We start from the raw sequence: 20545 nt of genomic DNA, 5'->3' as shown, positions 1-20545 counted from the left end.
ACAACGCAATACTCTAGAAAGTGGGAAACAGGGCCTCCCGGAGCAGAACAGCTAGCTGCGAATGACCTGCAGCCCTGGACTCTGTGAAAATGGGTCATCTTCCAGGCCCTTCATCCCTGGGCTGACTCAGAAGCATGGGGGGAGTGAGCGGCTTCACAGAAAGTTCTGCTTTGGAAACTGTTCTCCTCTAGGCTGTTGAATGAAAAGGCTGTTAATCGTTATTTGGATTCCGATTGAAACTGGACCTTTTGTCTCTAACTATGGACCAGTTACAGTTCCAGACAAAGGGACCTTTTCTTTAGCCTGGAATTCCTCTGCCTTTGGAAGCCTGTGACTGACAAGTGATGGCAAAGTGCATCTGCCTTTGAATGCTTTGGGTTCTGCTAAACTCATTAATGCATCAGATAAAATAGTTCACATTCCAGCCAAAGCCGCCCTCTTCCTCTCCTTCACCCAGCACTCAGAGAAAAGAACACATTTGCATTTGTCCCAGTGAAAGGCACGTACACAAGCAGCCAGTATAGAGGTAGTGTCCTTGGTGCCTTTAAACATTGTATTGCTCTAATTTTCCTACAAAGACAGAGTTAGGGAGGACTGTTGACCTGGAACATGATTCTCAGAAATGCATGTGAAAAACACATTGGAATTTGGGAGATTTTTTTTGGAGATAGTGTGGAACAGTGGAAAAAGCAGATCAGCTCTGTGACTTTGGGCAAGTTACTTTACCTCTCTGAGCCTCAGTTCCCTCTTCTGGAAGAAACAAACAAACAAAATTATTACCTCCCTCATGTAGATCACTGCTGAGGAATAAATGCTTGCGAGTTTGTGAGCATCAGACTCTGTGCCTAGCCCAAGTAGGTGATCAGTAAATGTCAGTTCTCTTATTCCATCTAGGAAGCCCCATGCCAAAAAGAAAGAAGGGCATTTGAGGAAAAAAAAAAAAAAAAAAGCAGCTTATTATTTTGAAAGTGAATCTTTGCCATGTTGAGAACAGCCTGCTCTGTATAAGCAGAGAGAGCGGGGCCTTGCCAGCTTGGGAAATGCTGTCTACATGAGGAGGAAGAACCTCCTTGTACCCTGGTCATTTGGTTAACTGTGGTTTCAAGAAATACTTCGTATGTACTAAGTAATTTTAAGTTTCCCCCACTGACTTGGGACTAAATGTTCCTTCTTCTAAGTTTTATTTTTTAGTACTGGTAGTTTCAGTAGGGGTTTCCCTCTTCTGGTCTTACTCATTATTTTAATTATTTGTTCTTTCATTTATTCACTCAAAAGCATTCTCTGTGCACACCAGTGTGCCAAGCCCTGAGGTTGTCACAGGGATGCTAAGAACAGTAATGTCCAGCCAGGAGGTTCTTTATAAAACACAGAAAAAGTGCCCTTGGTCTTATGACCAATATCCAGAGTGAGTAGAGTGGGGACCCAGAGGACAAAATGTGTCAGTGTCAGTCAGGTCCAGGCAGGGAACAGATACACACTCCAGTTAAGTTAACCGGAGGGAAATTGAATAGTCAGTGTACAGAGCTGTGGGCAGGGTGCTGGAAGCCCAGACAACCAACAAGTGCCTTGGGATTCTAACAGTGTTTCCACCCCTGGGTTCGCAAGGGTGAGGGTAGGGAGCAGGCAATCTGAGCCTGGTAGGATGTGTGAAGAGGGCAGTCCAGCAGAAGCTTAGCCAAGGATGTAACCAGAGGGCAGGGGCCCACAGCTGTGATCCCCACTGGCCAGTCTCCCAGGCTCAGAGTAGGTGGAGGGAGGAAGGAAAGAGGTGGGATTGGTCTTAGAGGCAAATGGAAGCAGTGGACTGATTTCACCCTGGGTAACAGGTGTGAGGAGAGACTTCAGAAGTAAGGTAAACTTTAAGAATAATAACTAATGCTAATTTAGTGCTTTCTCTAAGCCAAGCACCATTTTAAGAGCCTTATTGTAATAGCAATTTTAATTCTCACAGCAACTCTATGAGATAGGTGGAATTTTAACCCCATTTTTGAGATGAGAAAGCTGAGGCACAGAAAGGTTAGGTAACTTGCCTAGGATCACACAGCTAAGTCAGTGGGGAAGCCAGGATTCAAACCCTGGCAGTCTGGGTTCAGAGCACTTTGGGCAGCAACTTGAGAGCTGATAGGGGATTCACCAGGTTCACTCACATCTCTGGTTCACAAGGGGAGGGGCCTGTGAGTAGTTCCTCCCTGCTCACAACTCAGGGAGCTTTTGGCAGGGTAGGAAGGCCCGGGAAGTAAATGGTGTTTGGAGGCACTGTCTTCAAAAACGTCCCAGGTCCATAGGGAAGGCTTGATGGTCATAGTCGCACACCCATCTGTACCATTCCTAGGATTCTTCAACGGCTTGCAGTGCTCTCTCCTGCTGGGGTCAGCACAGCCCTGCAGTGTGGCCGGGCATCTGTCCTTCCCCTCTGGATGGTTGATGGGAACCTTTATTGTCCCTTCCCCACTTATCCAGTTTTTAGTCCAGGTCTAGTTCATGCAGAGAGGCTTCACTTGCCATCCACCTGAATTCTAACAGTAGCAGCCATCATTTCTCCAGGGCTTACTGTAGGCCAGGAAATGTGCTAAGCACCAAGTCTGTGCCCTCTCCTTAAGCCTCACAACACACCTGTGTGGTACATCTTATCATCATCCCCATTTTGCATTTGGGGAAACCAAGGCTAAAAGAGTGTAAGTGACTTGCTGGACACAGAGCTAGTGGAACCAGGAAATAAACTCAGGTCTGAGCTTCTCCCAGCATTCCCACCCCACCTGACACCATGTTGGCAACGTCTTAAGCCCTGGCCCAGTTGAGGGCTGGTATTCCTAAATTCTCTGGGGTGTCTGTGGGAATTTAGTCCCCTGCCCTCTTTTTCTGGATAGCTGGAGGAAAGAATTGAGTGGGGAGGTAACGGGATGTAGAGAGAGTGCCTTCTCAGACAAGATAGGAAAAGAAATCTAAGCTTTAGGAAAATAACTCTTATGGCTTGAGTAGAAGATGGTTTTTACACCACAAGTTTACCTCTGTAAAGTTTGCTGCCATCTCCCGATTAGCAGACTGATCTACACATTATAGACCTAAGAATCCTAAGTTATTTCTATTAATCTTAAACCTACCATGAACCCTCAACCTCTGGGCATTGGCATACGGAGGGCTCCTCCCTGCCTGGTGGACTCCTGCTCACCCTTCAGATGCCTGGTTAAGCCTCATCTCCACCATAATCTGTGATGACCGACACCCCAGAAATGTAAGTGACTCATCATTCAGTCACTTACCATGTGCTAGATACTGGTCTAAATGCCAGGGATTCCGCAGTAGTCAAAACAGAGTCCCTACCCTCATGTAGCTTAAGTTTTTGCAGGGGAGACAGACATTAAACAAGATAAGTAAGTAAAATACAATGTTGGAAGGTGGGATGAAGCAGTTAAGGGGGTAAAGAGTGTTGAGGGAAGTTGTAATTTTAAATCTGATGGCCAGGGAAAGCTCAATAAGAAGGTGATGTTTGCGGAAACACTTGGAGGGGCCGGCAATTAGCATGTGGGCATCTAGGAGGAAGTGTTCCAGACAGGGAACAGCATGGGTAAGGGCCCCGAAGCACACTCAGGAAGCAGCAAGGAGGCCAGGACTACGTGGCTGAAATGAGAGGAGGAGGATATCAGAGGGGAAGAAGTGGGGCCAGATCTGGGAGGGAGAGCCCCTTGTCAGCCACCGTAAGGGCTGTGGCACGCACCCTGAGAGAGGGGAGAAGCCCCTGGAGGGATGAATCACACCCTCTCTTGCTGTCACCTTTCCTTTAGCACATCTCAGTTAGAGAACCAACCCCCTCCGTAGCCTTCATCTCTCTCATCCATCTCCCTCTGAAACCTGAATAGCAGGGCACAGTCCGATTCATCTCAGTATTCCCTCGGCCAGCAGAGCGCTTAATAAACATCTGTGGATCTGAACTTGAATCAAATGGCAGGTAGCAGCTCGCAGAAGCCTGAAAAACCTGGGCACTGAGGTCTCGTGAGTTGATATATATGGTGTTGTTTCCCTTGGGCCCTTGGGCCGTTGGCTACTGCACCAGCAGGCACAGGCAGTGAAATCTTTTGGAACCAAATAATCCCAAGGAACAAGGAAGGGAGGACTGTGGGGAGTCGGGAGGGGGGCCTGCTGCTGCCCTGATGTCAGGTGTTTTTGCTACTGCGGCTGCTTGTTGGCTTCTCACACTGCCCTGGCTCTGCTCCCTAACCAAGGTGTGGCCTTGTCCTGCGCAGGCATGCCTGTGGTCCTGTCGCAAGAGGTGGAGTCCGTTCTTGTGGGTGCTGCTATTCTGGGTGCCTGTGCCTCAGGGGATTTCGCTTCTGTACAGGTATGTGAAGACCAGGGGGTGGGCTGTGGCTCCTCCTCTGTCTGAGGCCATCCTTCCTCTTGACAGCAGCTTGCATTTTACAAAACACACATGGGATATAATTAAGAAATGATAGGTTCCAGCCAGGGAAAGCACAAACACTTCTAGCCTCAGACATATTTATTGCAGTTTTCATTTGACTTGGCCTCAGTTCGTGTTGGTCGTTCTGTTTTTCAGTTGTTTTTTTTCTTTCTTCTTTAAAATACCTTTTAAATTATTCCTTTTAAATTTCCCCTTGACCACTTTTCTTTGAGCACATGAAACAGGTAAGGCTCAAAACTTCCATTTTTCATGTGTATTTCAGATTTTTATTTGCGTATGTCAACCTCACCATTTTCCAAATACCTTGAAGGCCTCTGTCAACAAGAGACACAAATGAAAATGTCAGTATTAAATAAAAAAGGAATTAAAAGGGAAAATAAGGAACAAAGATATAGGAAGAAGGAAATAATTTGGTGGCTGTGATTAAACACATAATTTGGCTCTGAGCTTCCTGGCAGGCAAGACAAAAAAGAACACATGATAAATTGCATAATTCTTGTTTTCAAAAAGAGGAAACATACTAGTTTCTGGTGGGAGGCAAAACTTTTCCTCCCACCAAATTGCGAAAGACTTTGCACACATGGGGCTTTGTGGAGAGGTTTTGAGTGCTAAAATAATACAAGGTAAAGAACGAATGTGGTATGGAAACTAAGAGCATACAGGCTCTGGCATTAGACCACCTGGGCTCAAATCCTAGCTTGACTACCTACCAGCTCTTGTGGCCTCAACAGTCTTCTCTGTACTTCTACTCCCTTATCTGTAATAGTAATTGACAGCGCATTGTGAGTTCTTTCTGTGTATCAAGCGTGCTGATTTAGTCCCTGCAACAGCTCTATTATCCCCATTTTATAGTTGAGGAACCTGAGGCATAAAGAAGTTAAATAACTCAGCCTAAATGAAACAGCTAGTAAATGCCAGAATCAAGAAGTCTGGCTCCCACTTCTCAACTGAACGTTCAAGAGATATTTGTTCAGCTAAGCAGCAGAGTGGCCAAATGACTTGCCCATGGTCTCAAGCTTAGGACTACAAGCCAGGTAGCTAGTAGCTCAGTAATTAGAGCTTCGTTTCTTGTGAACCTCTTATGTGCCAAAGACACTGTGCTAGGTACTTTTTGTATAATCTTCTTAATACCTATAACAATGCTTCATGAGCCACAGAGATTGGGCAATAGAGATCCAAAACTTAAGGGTACACTGTTAGGAACAGACAGACGTAAAAGTGTCATGTTGTTTGTACTGCATTTTGGAAAATGTGGTACACTACATGCTATCCAAGCCTCTGAAACTAATGACTGTGAAATCTCCCTCACAAGGAATTAAATCCACTCATGAATTCTTGTGGGTTCTGAGTGAGTCTTTAAACAAAGATGGTATAGTTCAATTCTCGACTTTTTCTGGATAGTCTCGTCCTTCCTCAAAAATAGCACATGGAGATATTTGTTGTTGAAATATCAATGAATTGTCAATTATTATTTTAGTGTATCAGCTGACGGAGATGTTCTCACAATTAAATATCTTGCCCTTCCTGCGACAAATTATACTGGTCAAAATAGGAGGGATGCTTACTAAGTTTCTGCAGAGGTTAACCTGTGTTGTGAACTGAATATTTGTATTCCTGCAAAATTTGCCCTGATCTGCAATGTGATGGTATATGGAAGTGGGGCTTTGGGAGCTAATTAGGGTTAGATGAAATCATGAGGGCAGGAGCCTAGTCTGATGGGTTATGATGGTCTGATGGGCCCTTATACAAAGACACCAGAGAGCTTGCTTGTTCTCTCTGCCATGTGAGGACACAGCAAGAAGTCCATTTCTACAGGCCAAAAGAGGGCTCCCACGAGACCCTGACATTGCTGGCACCCTGATCTCAGACTTTGAGCCTCCAGAACTGTGAGAACATAGATTTCTGTTGTTTAAGTACCCAGTCTATGGCATTTTGTTATAGTAGCCTGAGATAAGACACCTCGTTTAATCTTGACAGTCATCCTGCTTGCAGGATGCATGTTTTTATCCTTCTGTGATAGGAAGCCAAGCTTCAGAGATGTTTTAAGTAATTTGTCCAAGGCTACACAGAAAGGGCAGAAGCAGAATTGAAATGAAGGTCTCTCTGGGTCTGTATCTTATCCTGTCATTCTTTTTCTAATTTGTTCGATTTGTTTTTTCTTTAAAAATATTTTCTGGCTTCTTAAGTGTTCAGTGGTGTATTTTCTGAAAAGAAATACCATAGGTCACAAATCAGGAGACAGTCTGTAGCTCAAACAGAGAATAGCCTGTCAAGATGAGGCTGCTGTACTAGATTCTTCATACCATGACTTATGGCTTCATTGATATCTTATTCAAAACTGTGATCTCCAGCTCCAAAGGAATTCCACTCACATCTTCCCCTAATGGGAAACTGAGCTTAATTCCACACTGACATCTTGGCTATGTGAGATTTGCTGTTAGTCTTCTGGAACAGAATCTAAGATATAGTAGATCAGATTTGGAACTGATGACTTGAGTAGCAGCTACAAGGCCCACAGCATTGTAAAGACAAGCTCATGTCTCCTATTCGACCCAAGGATGTGTGTGCCTGTCCTGATCGTTTTCAGGAGACACAGTCTAGTAAAGGGAGCCCCCAGCTGAGAGAGGCCTTAGGTCTTATCTGTCATCACTTATCTGACAGAATCGCCATAGTCCGGAGCTCTGTGCTTGCTTTACTGTCCTCAGACGATGTCACTTGTTCTCTCTGGGTGCTTGTTTTATTTGTCTGTTTTATGTATTTTTTTTTTAATGTTTAAATAAGAATTGCCACCCACATGGGACTATCGAGATAAAGAGCCTCTGAAAGTTCCAGTGACCTCTCAGGTGTAATCAGTGTCATTAGAATGATAAAATGTTTGGAACTGCTTTGGAAATGAAAATGCATGTAGACTTGGCGCCATTTGCTCCCCTCCAAAGAAGAGGGGCCGACCTTTGTGCCCCAGGTCTGAGGACCAGCTCCAGATTCTGGCAAGGTGAGGCAAAATTGAATTGCTTTCTTTCTGTGATTCATATTTTCAACCTGAACTTCAACACAGTCTTTTCTTTGAACTTCAGAGACCCTGGCTTGGTTTGCAGGGTACCTGCCTTTCCCTCCTTAAGCAAGTTGAGCAATTTCTGCCAGCACCTCAACTATTCCAGCAAGTCAGATGTTTTATCTTCTTATGTACCACGCATCTGGTGGTTAGATGGAGGATTTCACTTCTTATCTAGATAGGCCAATTTTGGTAGACTCAGCCAGAGTCACCTCCTTCAGATGCTGGGAAGGCTGGGAAGAATCCAGAGGACCCAGACAGTAGAGGTAGGAAAAAGTTTTATGTGCTTGAGGAGACAGGGTTTTCACAGGCCCCTGAATGGATGATTTTCAGCCAGGGGTAGAGTCCTATACCTTTCTTGGGTGATACCAATGGATCCACAGCTATAGATTTTACTTGTAGCTATTTTAGACTCTCTGTATCTCAATTCTGGGAGAATTTTATCAGGGGAAGGGAGAATGGATGGAATTTTCTGGTGGGCCCTTAATGAGAGATTGGCCAACAACAAGATCTATTGATATTGCAAATTTTGAAACATGCTGACAATTCCTAGCTTCCTTCTTCTGTTCTTTTATCCATTCAGATTCTCCTCTTAGTTTGTCTCTGTCTCTCTTCCCCTGTCCTTTCTTGCTCTCTCTCTCCCTTTAGGCATCTAAAGTCTTCTTACTATTTCTTTGTCAAATTCGGATCTCACAAAGGATACTGACATAGCTGTTCGTTCATTCTAAAGAATACAATGACTAATACTATCTTAAAGAGTTGTCCCTCTTTAGAAAGGGTGTTTTCCTTTTAGTAGTTTTCAAAACTGTGTCTTTACTAAAGAGTACAATCTCCTTGAGGACAAGTATTCTTGAAGGCAAATCATGATCAGCTTTATATCTGCGGTTTAATGAAAAATATGGAATCAAGCCACAGATATGCTGCTCTCACAGTAAAAGTTTAGCTATTGAATAGGTGGGAGGGGACACAAAGAAGGCAGTTCACTTCCCCTCCCTTTACTCTTAGGAATGTGGAATCCCTGTAGTCTTGACCTCTGTGACCTTTCTACTTGATCCCTCCCCCATCATCAGTAGAGTACAAAATGGTCTTCTATAATTCTGAATATCTGGGAAAACAAATAATTATAATTAGAAGCTGAGAGTGTTCCATAACACTTCTCTAGGCTCCCAGGTCCTGGAAAGTCAATAAACTGGAAAAAAACTAAGTTTATGAAATATCACTATGCTTACACTTTCTAAGCACAGGCAGTTAAAAGATTCTAAGAAATACAAGGACAAATAAATAAAACAAGAAGCAATTTCAAGTCGTTGTGAGAGAAAACTCAATCAAACGGCAAAGAGACAGCAACATGAAATGGCTCTCCACTTTCTGTTTCCTTCAGGCCCCCCTGCAGATGTCATTAGCTTTCTGTAATTTCTTATCTTCAGGGGCAGTTTTTATTCAAGTCTATTTAGACAAAACAAGCTTTAATTCCAGCAGTGCTATTTGTCTTGAACCACCACCCCCCACCTTGGAAAAAAAGGAGCGGAGGAAGCATCTGAAGCAAAAATCAGTAAAAGGAGACAGTGACAAGAGATCAAAATGCATTCAGCAGTCATTTTAAGGGGAGTACCGGTGTAAAGAAAATAAGCCCTTGGAATCAGTCAATTAATCACAGACCTTCCTTCCTCCCACTGTGTGAGTGTTGCCACCCCTGTAAACCACTGACTCCGTGCACTCCCACCATCAACTTTCCCTGTCACGTTCCAGACAGACTCCTGTGTCTTCAAGACCAATACATGTAAGTGGCCAGTTGAGAGCTGTGATTACTCACCCTTTCTGTAATGTGTGCCCACAAGATAAACCATCCATGCTGACCGCAGTGGTCTACCCTTGAGGTCATTCCTTGCAAACATCCTCATTGCTTAGCTGAAACCTCTCTTTCTGTTCTTTTTCATGAAATTCACTTCATTTAGAGCCAGTTATATTCATCACCTGTTATGCATTTCAGAGCCTATGATTTTTGTATATAACATGTCTCCCATTCTGTTTTATTTTGTAAGAGTCAGCTTTCTGTGATTTTTTTTTTTTTAGCTCTATTTGGCTTTCTGTCACCATAAATAACAGTTTTGCTATTTGTAAAATAAAGCTGATTATCATTATTTTAGTTTCCAGAGGTTAGGAAAAACCGAAATACTGTAGATGTTCAGAAGTATGAAACCATCCCATTTCTTGGCACCCTGATCTCAGACTTTGAGCCTCCAGAACTGTGAGAACATAGATTTCTGTTGTTTAAGTACCCAGTCTATGGCATTTTATTATAGTAGCCTGAGATAAGACACCTCATTTAATCTTGACAGTCATCCTGCTTGCAGGATGCATGTTTTTATCCTTCTGTGATAGGAAGCCAAGCTTCAGAGATGTTTTAAGTAATTTGTCCAAGGCTACACAGAAAGGGCAGAAGCAGAATTGAAATGAAGGTCTCTCTGGGTCTGTATCTTATCCTGTCATTCTTTTTCTAATTTGTTCGATTTGTTTTTTCTTTAAAAATATTTTCTGGCTTCTTAAGTGTTCAGTGGTGTATTTTCTGAAAAGAAATACCATAGGTCACAAATCAGGAGATAGTCTGATTTTAGACTATTATTTGCAAGTAGCAAAACTGTTATTTATGGTGACAGAAAGCCAAATAGAGCTAAAAAAAAAAAAAATCACAGAAAGTTGACTCTTACAAAATAAAACAGCATGGGAGACATGTTATATACAAAAATCATAGGCTCTGAAATGCATAACAGGTGATGAATATAACTGGCTCTAAATGAAGCTTACTTTAGTTTACTTGGATTTTTTTTTCTTTTTTTGGAATACTAACACTTCATGTTCATTGGGGACAAAAATAAGAAAATTTAATTAAGATGAAAGAAAATATGAAGACATTGATCTTGTTATCCTAAAATAACCTATTTTAAATTAATTACTTATTAACTATTTAATATTATGGTTTCTATTCTCTTAGTCTTTTTGTACATATTTTAAAATCATTTTCTACTTTTAAATTACGAAATGTTATTATACAATGCATAAAGTTTTATCTTTTTAGACCTTTTTCCTATACCCAAAAATATGTAGTAAACTTCTTTATTCATCATTTTTGTAGGCTGCATAATTTTCTACCTAATAGAATATATTATAGCTTATTTCACCAGTCCTCCAGACTTGAATATTTAGGTTTTCTCCATTGTTTTAAAGAATGCTGCAACTGACATCTCTGTAACTAAATGTTTGCACACATCCTAAATTATCTCTATAAAATAAAATTAGAGGCATATAATTGTTCAGGCAAAAAGTGTGCCCAGCATTTAGGGTTCTGATACATAGTAATAATTTATACTCCCATCAATAGTGTCTGAAAACTCAGGGTTTACATTTCTGGTATATAAGGAATCTCTTGCCGTGGATTTTAGTTCCATTTTAGTTCTATTTAGCTTTCATCCCCAGGCGTCTTATAATCCTACTTATTTCACATATGGTCCTGATATTATCAGCTTTTTTTTTTAGTAGCCTTTTGCCCTTTTCTGCTTAAGCATGTGTTTCTGGATGAGATTCTGATTCCTAATTAAATAGATTCAGATTACTGATTGAATTTTCTGAGTATCCTGTCCCATATGTCAATGTCCCTCAGAAGGTCAACAGAAAATTTTGGAATGGTATAATAATTAATAATTGAAAGAAGAATTCAATTAAGAATATGAAGTTGGCCCTAACATTCATTATCCTTATTGCCACGCCTGGTTAACAATACATTCTTTTTTTTTTTTAAGAGTTTTTTCCACCCCTCCAGAAAAAAAAAAAAAATAGAATAAAACAAAAATAGATCAGGTTCTGATTAATTATAAAACCTCTGGTTCCAATCCAGTTTGCAGAATGATACCATGGATGTAAAAGTCAAAACATTAACTGAAAATTGTAATTTTTTAAGGAAATTATTTCAATATAAGATACACATCATTTGACTCTCCTGTTCCTTACAGAGTGATACAAGAAGAACAGGACCTGTTATTTCCATCCATTGTCATTTATAGACCCCTTGAAGCAACCCAGTGGTTGGTAGCAGCAATCTTTGTGCAGATGAGGACTCTGAAGCACAGAAATGTTGTATAACTTGTTTAATACAAAGCCCATGCTCTTTGTATTCCATCAGACCATATCCTATAGATACATATACATTGCTAGGGAAGTACACTATGGCATCTGAGACACCTCTCACAAGGTGGTGTGGTTTATAAAAATAGCATTACACATTTGTTGTCATTGCTTGGTTGAGTGTCCAACACAGAAATAAAAATAAGCAAGGTGCCCTCTGGTATGGAAATATTCTAATTCATTTCCCCAGAGAATGACCATACTCACCAGTATTATTTTGCTCTACTTATTTGCTTTTAATCATAATATATGCCTGTTTACTTTTTATAGCTATGGAAAGGTAGATATAAAAAACACTTTAGGTAGATATAAAAAACACTTTAAGAACATGAATTAAAAGATACTTCAATAATGAAGTACAATAGATTAAGGAATACTTTAATGGATTAAAATAACTTGAATTAAAAGATACTTAAATGCTGTTGTTATTAACACAAAGATTTAGGCTAACAAAATGCATTTTCCCAAATATCTCTCTCACCTCCCCCCCACAATTTTTATTCAGGAATGTAAGAATTGGGCTTTTATAAAAGCAACCAAGGGCTAAACATCTACTAAGTTCTTAGAAACTTTAAAGGATCACAGAACTCTCTTTCTGTAATAAGGTTTACCTGTTTGACTTGATTTTGTTCAAGATGGCATTTCATACTGGTGTAAACCTAAACAAAAATGTGTAAGATTTATCTCATAGAAAGACGTGCCTGTAAGTAATTAATTCCTCACTCTAATTACTATTTATGCCTTTACTTTTTATTGTAAATGTTCTTGTTGGAATAAAGTAGAAATAGGTTATTTTTTTTCCTTTACACTAAAATAACTCATGAATAGCAATGAAATCCATGCTGTATAATATTCAAATGAGAGCTCAGGAAAGACAGGGCTTTAAGTTAAATCAGTAATATTCTGTGATTGGGAAAATTGCCTTGAAAAATACACACACACACACACACACACACACACACACACACACATACACATACATACTACTAGAAAAAGTTTGAGGTTCAATTCAGAGTGTGGAAGGTACAGAGTCTTAAAAAAGTTTCAGTTGCAGCATTTAGGCAGATGATCAAGAATATGCAGAAGAAAACAAAAGAAATCATAATTATAGTTTCCTAACAGAGGTATTTGATCCTCTGCAGTGAACCATAAAAAACTAGCATGGGATCAGAATCTTGAGTAGCATGTATTTAATTGTATGCATTTCAAAGAAATTTGAACATTTTAAAAAGTTATACCATATTAAAAGTTGTATATAAAGACATTTTCTATAATATTATAATAATTTTACAAATGAGGAAACAGGGTTAGAGAGAGTGAGTGAGTTACCAAAGCCAATGGCTAGAAAGTGAGAGAGCCGGAATCCAAGTCCTAGCCTGGGATTCCCAAACCAAGGACTGTTCAGCTCAGCCACAAGTGGAAGTGGATTCTTATGGGGCTAAGTGATTACCATTATTTTAAAAACTAGTATCAGAAATAGATGACAAGAATTTAAATGTATATCAAAATATCCCTTTGGTAAATGTTAGTGTCCTCACAGGTAAACAGAGGGCACCCTCAAATTAGAGTAATTTGAGAGGGTTTAAAAGAGGGACTGTTTACAAAATTGCAGTCATAGAGACATAGAGAAATCACAGGGAGAATGTGACCCTGGGGTTTGTAACAGCTGGGCCTGTAGAGGTGAGGGAAGAGTGCAGTTACTGGATGCCCAGAAGAGAAGGCTGTGTAGACTGCACAGTGAACCTGGAAGAAAAGGGCTGCACTGTTAACCCTATTCTCCCTCTCTCTAATCTCCTGCCAGCCTCACCATTGGCTGGAATCAGAATCAGAGAGCAAGGGAACCTGTTGATGTATTCTGTAGAAGGCCACATCTCTAAGCTCAGAGGAGGATGGGAAGGGATCTTCAGAAGCACTTGGAGACATTCAACTGAGTCAACAGCCTGGACTATTCAGAGCGGTCTGCAGACTAGAGGGCAGTCTCTAAATGGTTTGTTCAGATTTGCTATGAAACAAGGAACTTGCATCAGAATGTAAATCAATTATGTCACCAAGTGTACTGTTTAGTTCAGCTGTCATTTTATTCATAGCAAGATGTTCTCAATGAAGGAATCGGTGTGCTGGCTTACATCCTGGGGCAAACTCCTTTCACCACAGACGGGCCCTTTGAATAGCACTAAACTAGATTCCTTGCTCTGTAGGTAATGATAAAAACGCTGGAATCCCTTTCCTTGTTTTGATTTTCCTACCTTACCTTCTGCTAAAGAGAAGAAAATGAGTATTTGTCTGTACCTATCCTGAGCCTGGCACTGTGCTAAGGTACTTTAGATGACATTTAATTCTTGCAAGTTAGATTATTCACTTCATCTTTACAGACAAGAAACAGGCCCAGAAAGTTTAAGTAATGTGCCTGTGGTCTAGCAAGTGAGAGAGCTAGCACTCAAATTCAGATCTGACTCCAAAGTCCATGCCCCTGACTGTTTGTAGGCGATCCCAGGACTGTGCTTAAAATTATCTGACATTAACACCAAGAAATAAAGCAGGGTTGTTGGGGGATTGCCTTATATGGAGATCTATGACTATGTTCTGTATACATATGCTATTGATGATTCCTGGGAATAGACACAACCCAGCTCCGCCCAAATCAGATAGCACTGTTTGTGAACACGACATTACTCCATGTTACAAGGCCTTGTCCAGCCCAGCCAGCCAGGTCAGAGATGAATTCAGTTTGTTTCTAAGTGGCTGTTGTCTGTTGCCATCTCTTTTTAAACCTGGGAGGTCAGGAAGAAGATAGGGAGAAAGAATTCATGAGAGGGATGCATTTCCTTAGAAATGTTATTAATTGGCTGGGCAAAACAAGAGAAGGAAATAAAATAGCTGCTCCTTACTAAGTAAAGGCATCTTCTTCCCTTATCTCATTAAAAATTAAAAGCACTCTTGGTTTAAGTAGGGCAAATTAGTAATTAAGTGCTATATAATGAACTTGTGTAAACAGAATATTGAAGGGGAAGCCAAATTAATCACTCTGCTGGCTTGTTTTTGCCCCCATTAATGCACCTTTTACTCAGGTCCTTCCTGTGATACCAGGATGCATTTTCTGCTCTCCTCCGCTGCTGGAGATTGGGTGGGCTGTGATAGTTGGGCTGACAGATGACAGTGGACTAGATCTGGAAAAGTCGTGTGTAGGGGCCTCGATGGCCGTTTCATTTTTTAAGCCAAGGCTCATCAGCACAAGCCTACATGTGATAGGAACAGCCTTAGACAGTAGCAGGGCAAGGAAGAATTAGACACAATGTCAGTACCCAAGGAATTCCCAGTCTACTGGTGGGGGGAGGTTGGACACAGATGGATACAGTTATGAAAAAGTCTAAGGTGTAATGGCAAAGACTATTTTCTTGGACTCAAATCTTGGCTCAGCCACTTACCTTGGGTGAGTTACTTAGTTTCTCTGTGTCTCAGAGGCCTCACCTGTAAAAGATAACAGCAGAAAAGATTCCATTGCAATTACTCTGCAATGGAATGATGGAGCATTTGAAGAGTGACTTCCACTGTCTTAAGAGGGCTGGGAAAGTCTTCTAGAGGAGGCAACCTTTGGCTGGTGATGGAACTAGAACTCAGGGCACCGTGGGACCCCCCAGGCCTGTGCTCCTCATCTTTGCCTCATAGTGCCTCCTCTGAAAGTGGAAGAAGGAGCTTGGGCCTCAACCTGGGACAAATCTCTCTCCATTTCAGCTCAACATAGTAAATATTAGTAATGACAGCTGGATCCTCAGTCTTGCGATATGTTAGCAACTACCTGCCAAGTATGTGGGGTGAGGAGTAGAAAGAGTAAGTGAGCTTACACAGGCAGGGTAAGAGGAAATCATGGAGCAGCAGAAAGTAGCCCTCTAAGACACCTTGCTGAACCTCACGGTGATGGCATCTCCTCGGCTTGCTAGCTGTGTGAACACACCTGGCTGGGCAAGCTACTTAATTTCTCTGAGCTCAGTTCCATATTAACTGACCCCATTGAGTTTCTCCAAAGATTCTGTGAATAAAAGCACATTTAGCACAATGCCTGTTCAGCAGAAAAGTAATATTATCATTCCCTGTGTTCATTTGATCTTCACCACAACCCTATGAGGTAGGTGATATCATTGTCCCACTCTATTAAGCAAGAAATTGAGGCACCAAGCTATTGAAAAGCTCGTCTAAGGTCACCTAGATGGTTAGTGGCAGAACGATGGTTCAAACTCAAGTGGTCTGGCTCCAGCCCTGCCCTCTGCATATCCCCGACAGCCCTGTGCTTTGGAGGGCACCTATAGCTAGGTTTCCGTGTCGCATGCTAGAAATAGGGTAGATGCTTCTCAAGGATGTCCGGACCTCTCACTCACTACTGTGAGGAAGAAGTTACTTCCTTCTGCTTGAGGGAATGGTGGGGCAGAGCCTACAGCTGTGGTGACCCTTTGACAGGTGGGGCAGGTAGAGCAGGCACAAGTGACTCACCAGGGAGCATTAGCCCTAGGATGCAGTAGGAATGCAGCTGCTGCACTGATCTTGGCAGTTTTGATTAGTGAACAGAACAATTTATTTGTCATTCATACTCTGCTTCCGTAAAGGATTTAAGAAAGCTTACAATAAGTGACTAAATAGTTACTGGAATAAAACTCACAAGTTAGAAATGATGTAAAAAGAGGAAAATGCACACATATAGATACATATAAACATGGGAAGATACCAGCAAAGGACAAGGTGATTTGATTCTGTATCAGGTGGGAGAAAAGTACTAGAAAAGTATTAGTACTAATACTTGTATTCAAAGTACTACTAAAGAATGTTGAAAATCAGATTGTTTTAATTCTGGATTGGTGAGTGCCACACCAAATATCTATGGGACAGATCTGGCTATCTATGGGTCTCTGACCTGGACTAGGCAGTTATTTTTTTTTTTAAATGAGGTCTCGCTCTATTGCCCAGGCTGGAGCACAGTGACATAATCATGGCTCACAGCAGCCTCAAACACCTGTTCAAGCAATCCCCTAGGGGGTTACTTTGACTGAACTTCAGGCAACCAAGGCAAAACTGGGAAAAGTGTCAAGTCATATGGAGTCAAAGAATTATACCAATTCTTTGAAAGAGACCACGTTTTTCCTTATACCAAATTCTAAAATCATTATTTCTTTAAAAATGAACTTAGAAATCCTTCCATGGAACTCTCATAGAAGAAGGCAGAATTCATTATATACCACCTTGCTGAGAGCACAGATCATAACATTGAAACCTGACTTCAGGTCTAGGACAGGCTGGGTTTATAGCTTTTTGGAGATGTCACTTGACTCAGGGATAGAACCAAGAATACCCAGTTTGGTAGATAGATAGCATGTCCCTTCACCTTTTTCCATGAATATTCCTTCCCTTGGCCAGCTTTGCAAACAAAGCCGTGTTACTGACCTAGGAGTGTCTCATAGTACCTCAGTACTAAAGCTTTTTACCAGCCTGGCATCAGAGAAGTGCTAAAATGAAGCACCCATCAATCGAGAAGGGCAACAGATGTTGAAGCATATCAAATATCAGTAAACAGCAAGCCCACAGAGACTGCTGAACTTGGCATCCTCATAGCAAAAATACCCTGTTGCCTTTAAGAGAGAACTCTGTGGACTTTTATAAACCACATTAAGTGATGTATTTTTTTCTCCATTTGGACAATTGCTACCCTGTGAAATATTTTCCCTGAAAGATGGTCTGCTATGCTCTATTATTTTTTTTTAATCTCTACTTTTTAAGGGCAAACTTAATGCTCACAGACTGTTCTGGGCCTCAGCCCTGGAAATATAGGTCTCCAGAAATTGAGAGGAGTTTCATGTTCAGCTTATCTAGTGCCCTCTCTTTTACTATTAGCACTATGATTCATATTATAAGTAATAAATCGAGCTGTATTTCAATCCTGTATCTATGCACCAGATTAGTCCCTTTACCTCTCTAAGCCTGCTTACTCATTTGTATAAAAATAAGACTGTTAAGAACACATACCTCATGCAATTGTTGTGAAAATTAAATGAGATGATATGTATAAAGTATTTGGCACTGTTACTAGTATGAATAAACTCTCGATGAGAGGTATACAAAATTATAGCAATATTTATGATGATAACTATCATTACTATTAGCTGACTATAAATCACATGCTGTATTAATGCTTTACATATATATTACTGAAAGATAGCTGGGCTGGTCCTTTGCCTGTTTGCTCTCAGACAGTGCTCCTTCCCCTGCTCTGCTGTGTATTACACTTCCTACGCTCCCTTGCACCTGGCCTCTGAGCAGGCTTGGCCAGTGGGAGGTAATGTTGGGAGAATGACTGATGTGCAGGCAGAAGTCAGGTCATTTCTCCCCTTCACTACAGCAGCAGCTGCATTTTCTGTCTGATTCCAGCTCCCAGCCTCTCTCAGGTCCCAGTTCTGGCCACTCAGCTTTTCTTTGGTTTCCATTCTAGACTGACATTCCCTGTTCCCGGCTCTGGTCACACCCACTGCCTCCTGTCATCCCTTGATTCCTTTTTTTTTTTTTTTTTTTTTTGAGACGGAGTCTCACTCTGTCGCCCAGGCTGGAGTGCAGTGGCGCAATCTCGGCTCACTGCAAGCTCCGCCTCCCGGGTTCACACCATTCTCCTGCCTCAGCCTCTCCGAGTAGCTGGGACTACAGGCACCCGCCACCACGCCCGGCTAATTTTTTTGTATTTTTAGTAGAGACGGAGTTTCACCATGGTCTCGATCTCCTGACCTCGTGATCCGCCCGCCTCGGCCTCCCAAAGTGCTGGGATTACAAGCGTGAGCCACCGCGCCCGGCCATTATCCCTTGATTCCTAAGAGGGGTAGCATCTGTCTGCTGTCGGTAACCTCTGTGTGGCTTCAACAACCTGTTGGGCTTCTAGGTTTCTTCTGTCACCAATGAAACTAATTTTCTTTTTTTTTTTTTTTTTTTGAGACACAGTCTCACTCTGTCACCCAGGCTGGAAGGCTGGAGTGCAGTGGCACGATCTCGGCTCACTGCAAGCTCTACTTCCTGGGTTCACGCCATTCTCCTGCCTCAGCCTCCTGAGTAGCTGGGACGACAGGTGCCCGCCACCACACCTGGCTATTTTTTTTTTTTTTTTTTTTTTAGTAGAGATGGTGTTTCACCGTGTTAGCCAGGATGGTCTCAATATCCTGACCTCGTGATCCACCCGCCTTGGCCTCCCAAAGTGCTGGGATTACAGGCGTGAGCCACCATGTCTGGCTGAAACTAATTTCTTATATTTAATTCCTCCTGTTCAAAGACCTAGAGTAGGTCTTTGGGCTACCTAGCTAGCTTGACTGGTAGTCCAGCTACCTGACTGGACTCTGACTGATATCATTGCTTTTAACTACTAAAAGAAAAGGTAGTCCTTACAGAGAATTCACTTCTCCTCCTCTCCCTGTTGGAATGAGCCAAACCAACTGGAGAAGGGATGGCTGGTTATCATGGAGAGAAGTTCACTTGGACTAAAGCTCAAAAGACAATAAATTGACCTAAGCATCTTTGATGAATACTGCCTATACACACAGCTGAGTTTGACATTGACGCCAGGAGCCTCAGGTAGCTTACCCCCAATCTGAGGAGACAAGATTCAAGTACAAGTCATAGCCAAGCACACTACAAGATAGTATCTAGTCAAAAGGAATAGGAACTCCTCTTTCTTGAGCCAGAGCCCTGGACCATTCACTATTCTAGGTAAGTCACTATAATAAGTATGTGATTATTCTCATATGCCAAATGAGGAAATGGAGGCTCAGAGAGGGCAAGTGATTTGCCCAAAGTCACACTGCAATTAAGTGGTGGTCTTAGCAACTTAAGTCTGTATGTCCTAGAACCTGTTTATTGGACTCATATCTGTTCCTCAAAGTTTTCTAATCTTTTTGTCAGTTTCAAAGCAGATAGTAAGAAAACTACATACATAATTCATATTGCCCTAGTCTTGTAGAAATGACCTTACAGAAACAATATTCGACCTTATTCACCTAATCCTCAGAACAGGTTTATGTGGAAAGTTTACTGTGTTCATTTTTTACAGATGAGAAAACAGAATCAAAAAAGTAAAGGAACTTAACCAAGTTCATACCGAATGTTCATATTCAACCTGGAATTTGAATGCAGGTTTTTCTCTCCCCAAGCACATGCTCCTTCCACCTGGGGACGTCCAAGAACTGGACCATATGTAGTATAGGACCAAGTGTTTTTTAGAATTTTTTTTTTTTTTTTTTTGAGACGGAGTCTCACTCTGTCACCTAGACTGGAGTGCAGTGGCACAATCTTGGCTCACTGCAACCTCCACCTCCCTGGTTCAAGTGATTCTCCTACCTCAGCCTCCCAAGTAGCTGGGATTACAGGCGCCTGCCACCACACCTGGCTGATTTTTGTATTTTTAGTAGAGACAGGAGTTCACCGTATTGGCCAGGCTGGTCTCAAACTCCTGACCTCAGGTGATCTGCCCGCCTCGGCCCCCCAAAGTGCTGGGATGATAGGCGTGAGCCACCTCGTCTGGCCTAGACATTTTTTTAAAAGGTTGGGGAGCAAGGCCAGGTTCCCCGTCTTCCAGGAACAGACAGTTGGGTTAGAGAAGTATATATAAAAGTGACCTGAAACCAGAGAGTGCCGTTGCATAATCTACTCTCTGGTAGTGACTACAAGCAGGAAAGAGTAGCCTGGCTTTGTGTAAGAAATGGGGCTTGAAATGGGCTGGAGTGGAAACATTAACTTAGGACAGGCAGAGAAGCAGCAGGAAGAGGGATTTTTAGATAAAGGTGCTGGTGAGAGCAAACAGAACGGAGATCAGCGTTAACTCTTGGTAAGAGTCCTAGTTCAGGAGTAGTGAAAGAGAAAGTTGGATAGATAGGACCACA

At 41.8% G+C, this 20545-nt stretch overlaps 1 protein-coding gene across 22 annotated transcripts in view; it reads left to right on the top strand.

Annotated features, from left to right (window-relative positions):
- FGGY (FGGY carbohydrate kinase domain containing) overlaps positions 1-20545 on the top strand; it is a 456399-nt gene that overhangs the window by 353724 nt on the left and 82130 nt on the right. For 9 of the 22 annotated variants that reach the window (XM_055235132.2, XM_055235133.2, XM_055235139.2 and 6 more), the window contains one exon: positions 4242-4336. The exons of 4 other annotated variants lie outside the window; for them this stretch is intronic. In XM_055235132.2, the coding sequence (XP_055091107.1) occupies positions 4242-4336 (95 nt within the window). Of the gene's footprint in view, positions 1-4220; positions 4337-11476; positions 12851-13449; positions 18167-20545 lie in introns of those variants that run through there. 9 more of the 22 variants (XM_063613860.1, XM_063613861.1, XM_063613862.1 and 6 more) reach the window with 5 other exon arrangements.

The sequence above is a fragment of the Symphalangus syndactylus genome, chromosome 19, assembly GCF_028878055.3.
Source record: "Symphalangus syndactylus isolate Jambi chromosome 19, NHGRI_mSymSyn1-v2.1_pri, whole genome shotgun sequence".
Lineage (NCBI taxonomy): Eukaryota > Metazoa > Chordata > Mammalia > Primates > Hylobatidae > Symphalangus > Symphalangus syndactylus.
Note: the sequence above shows the minus strand (reverse complement) of the source record. Positions and strands in the feature narration are given on the sequence as shown.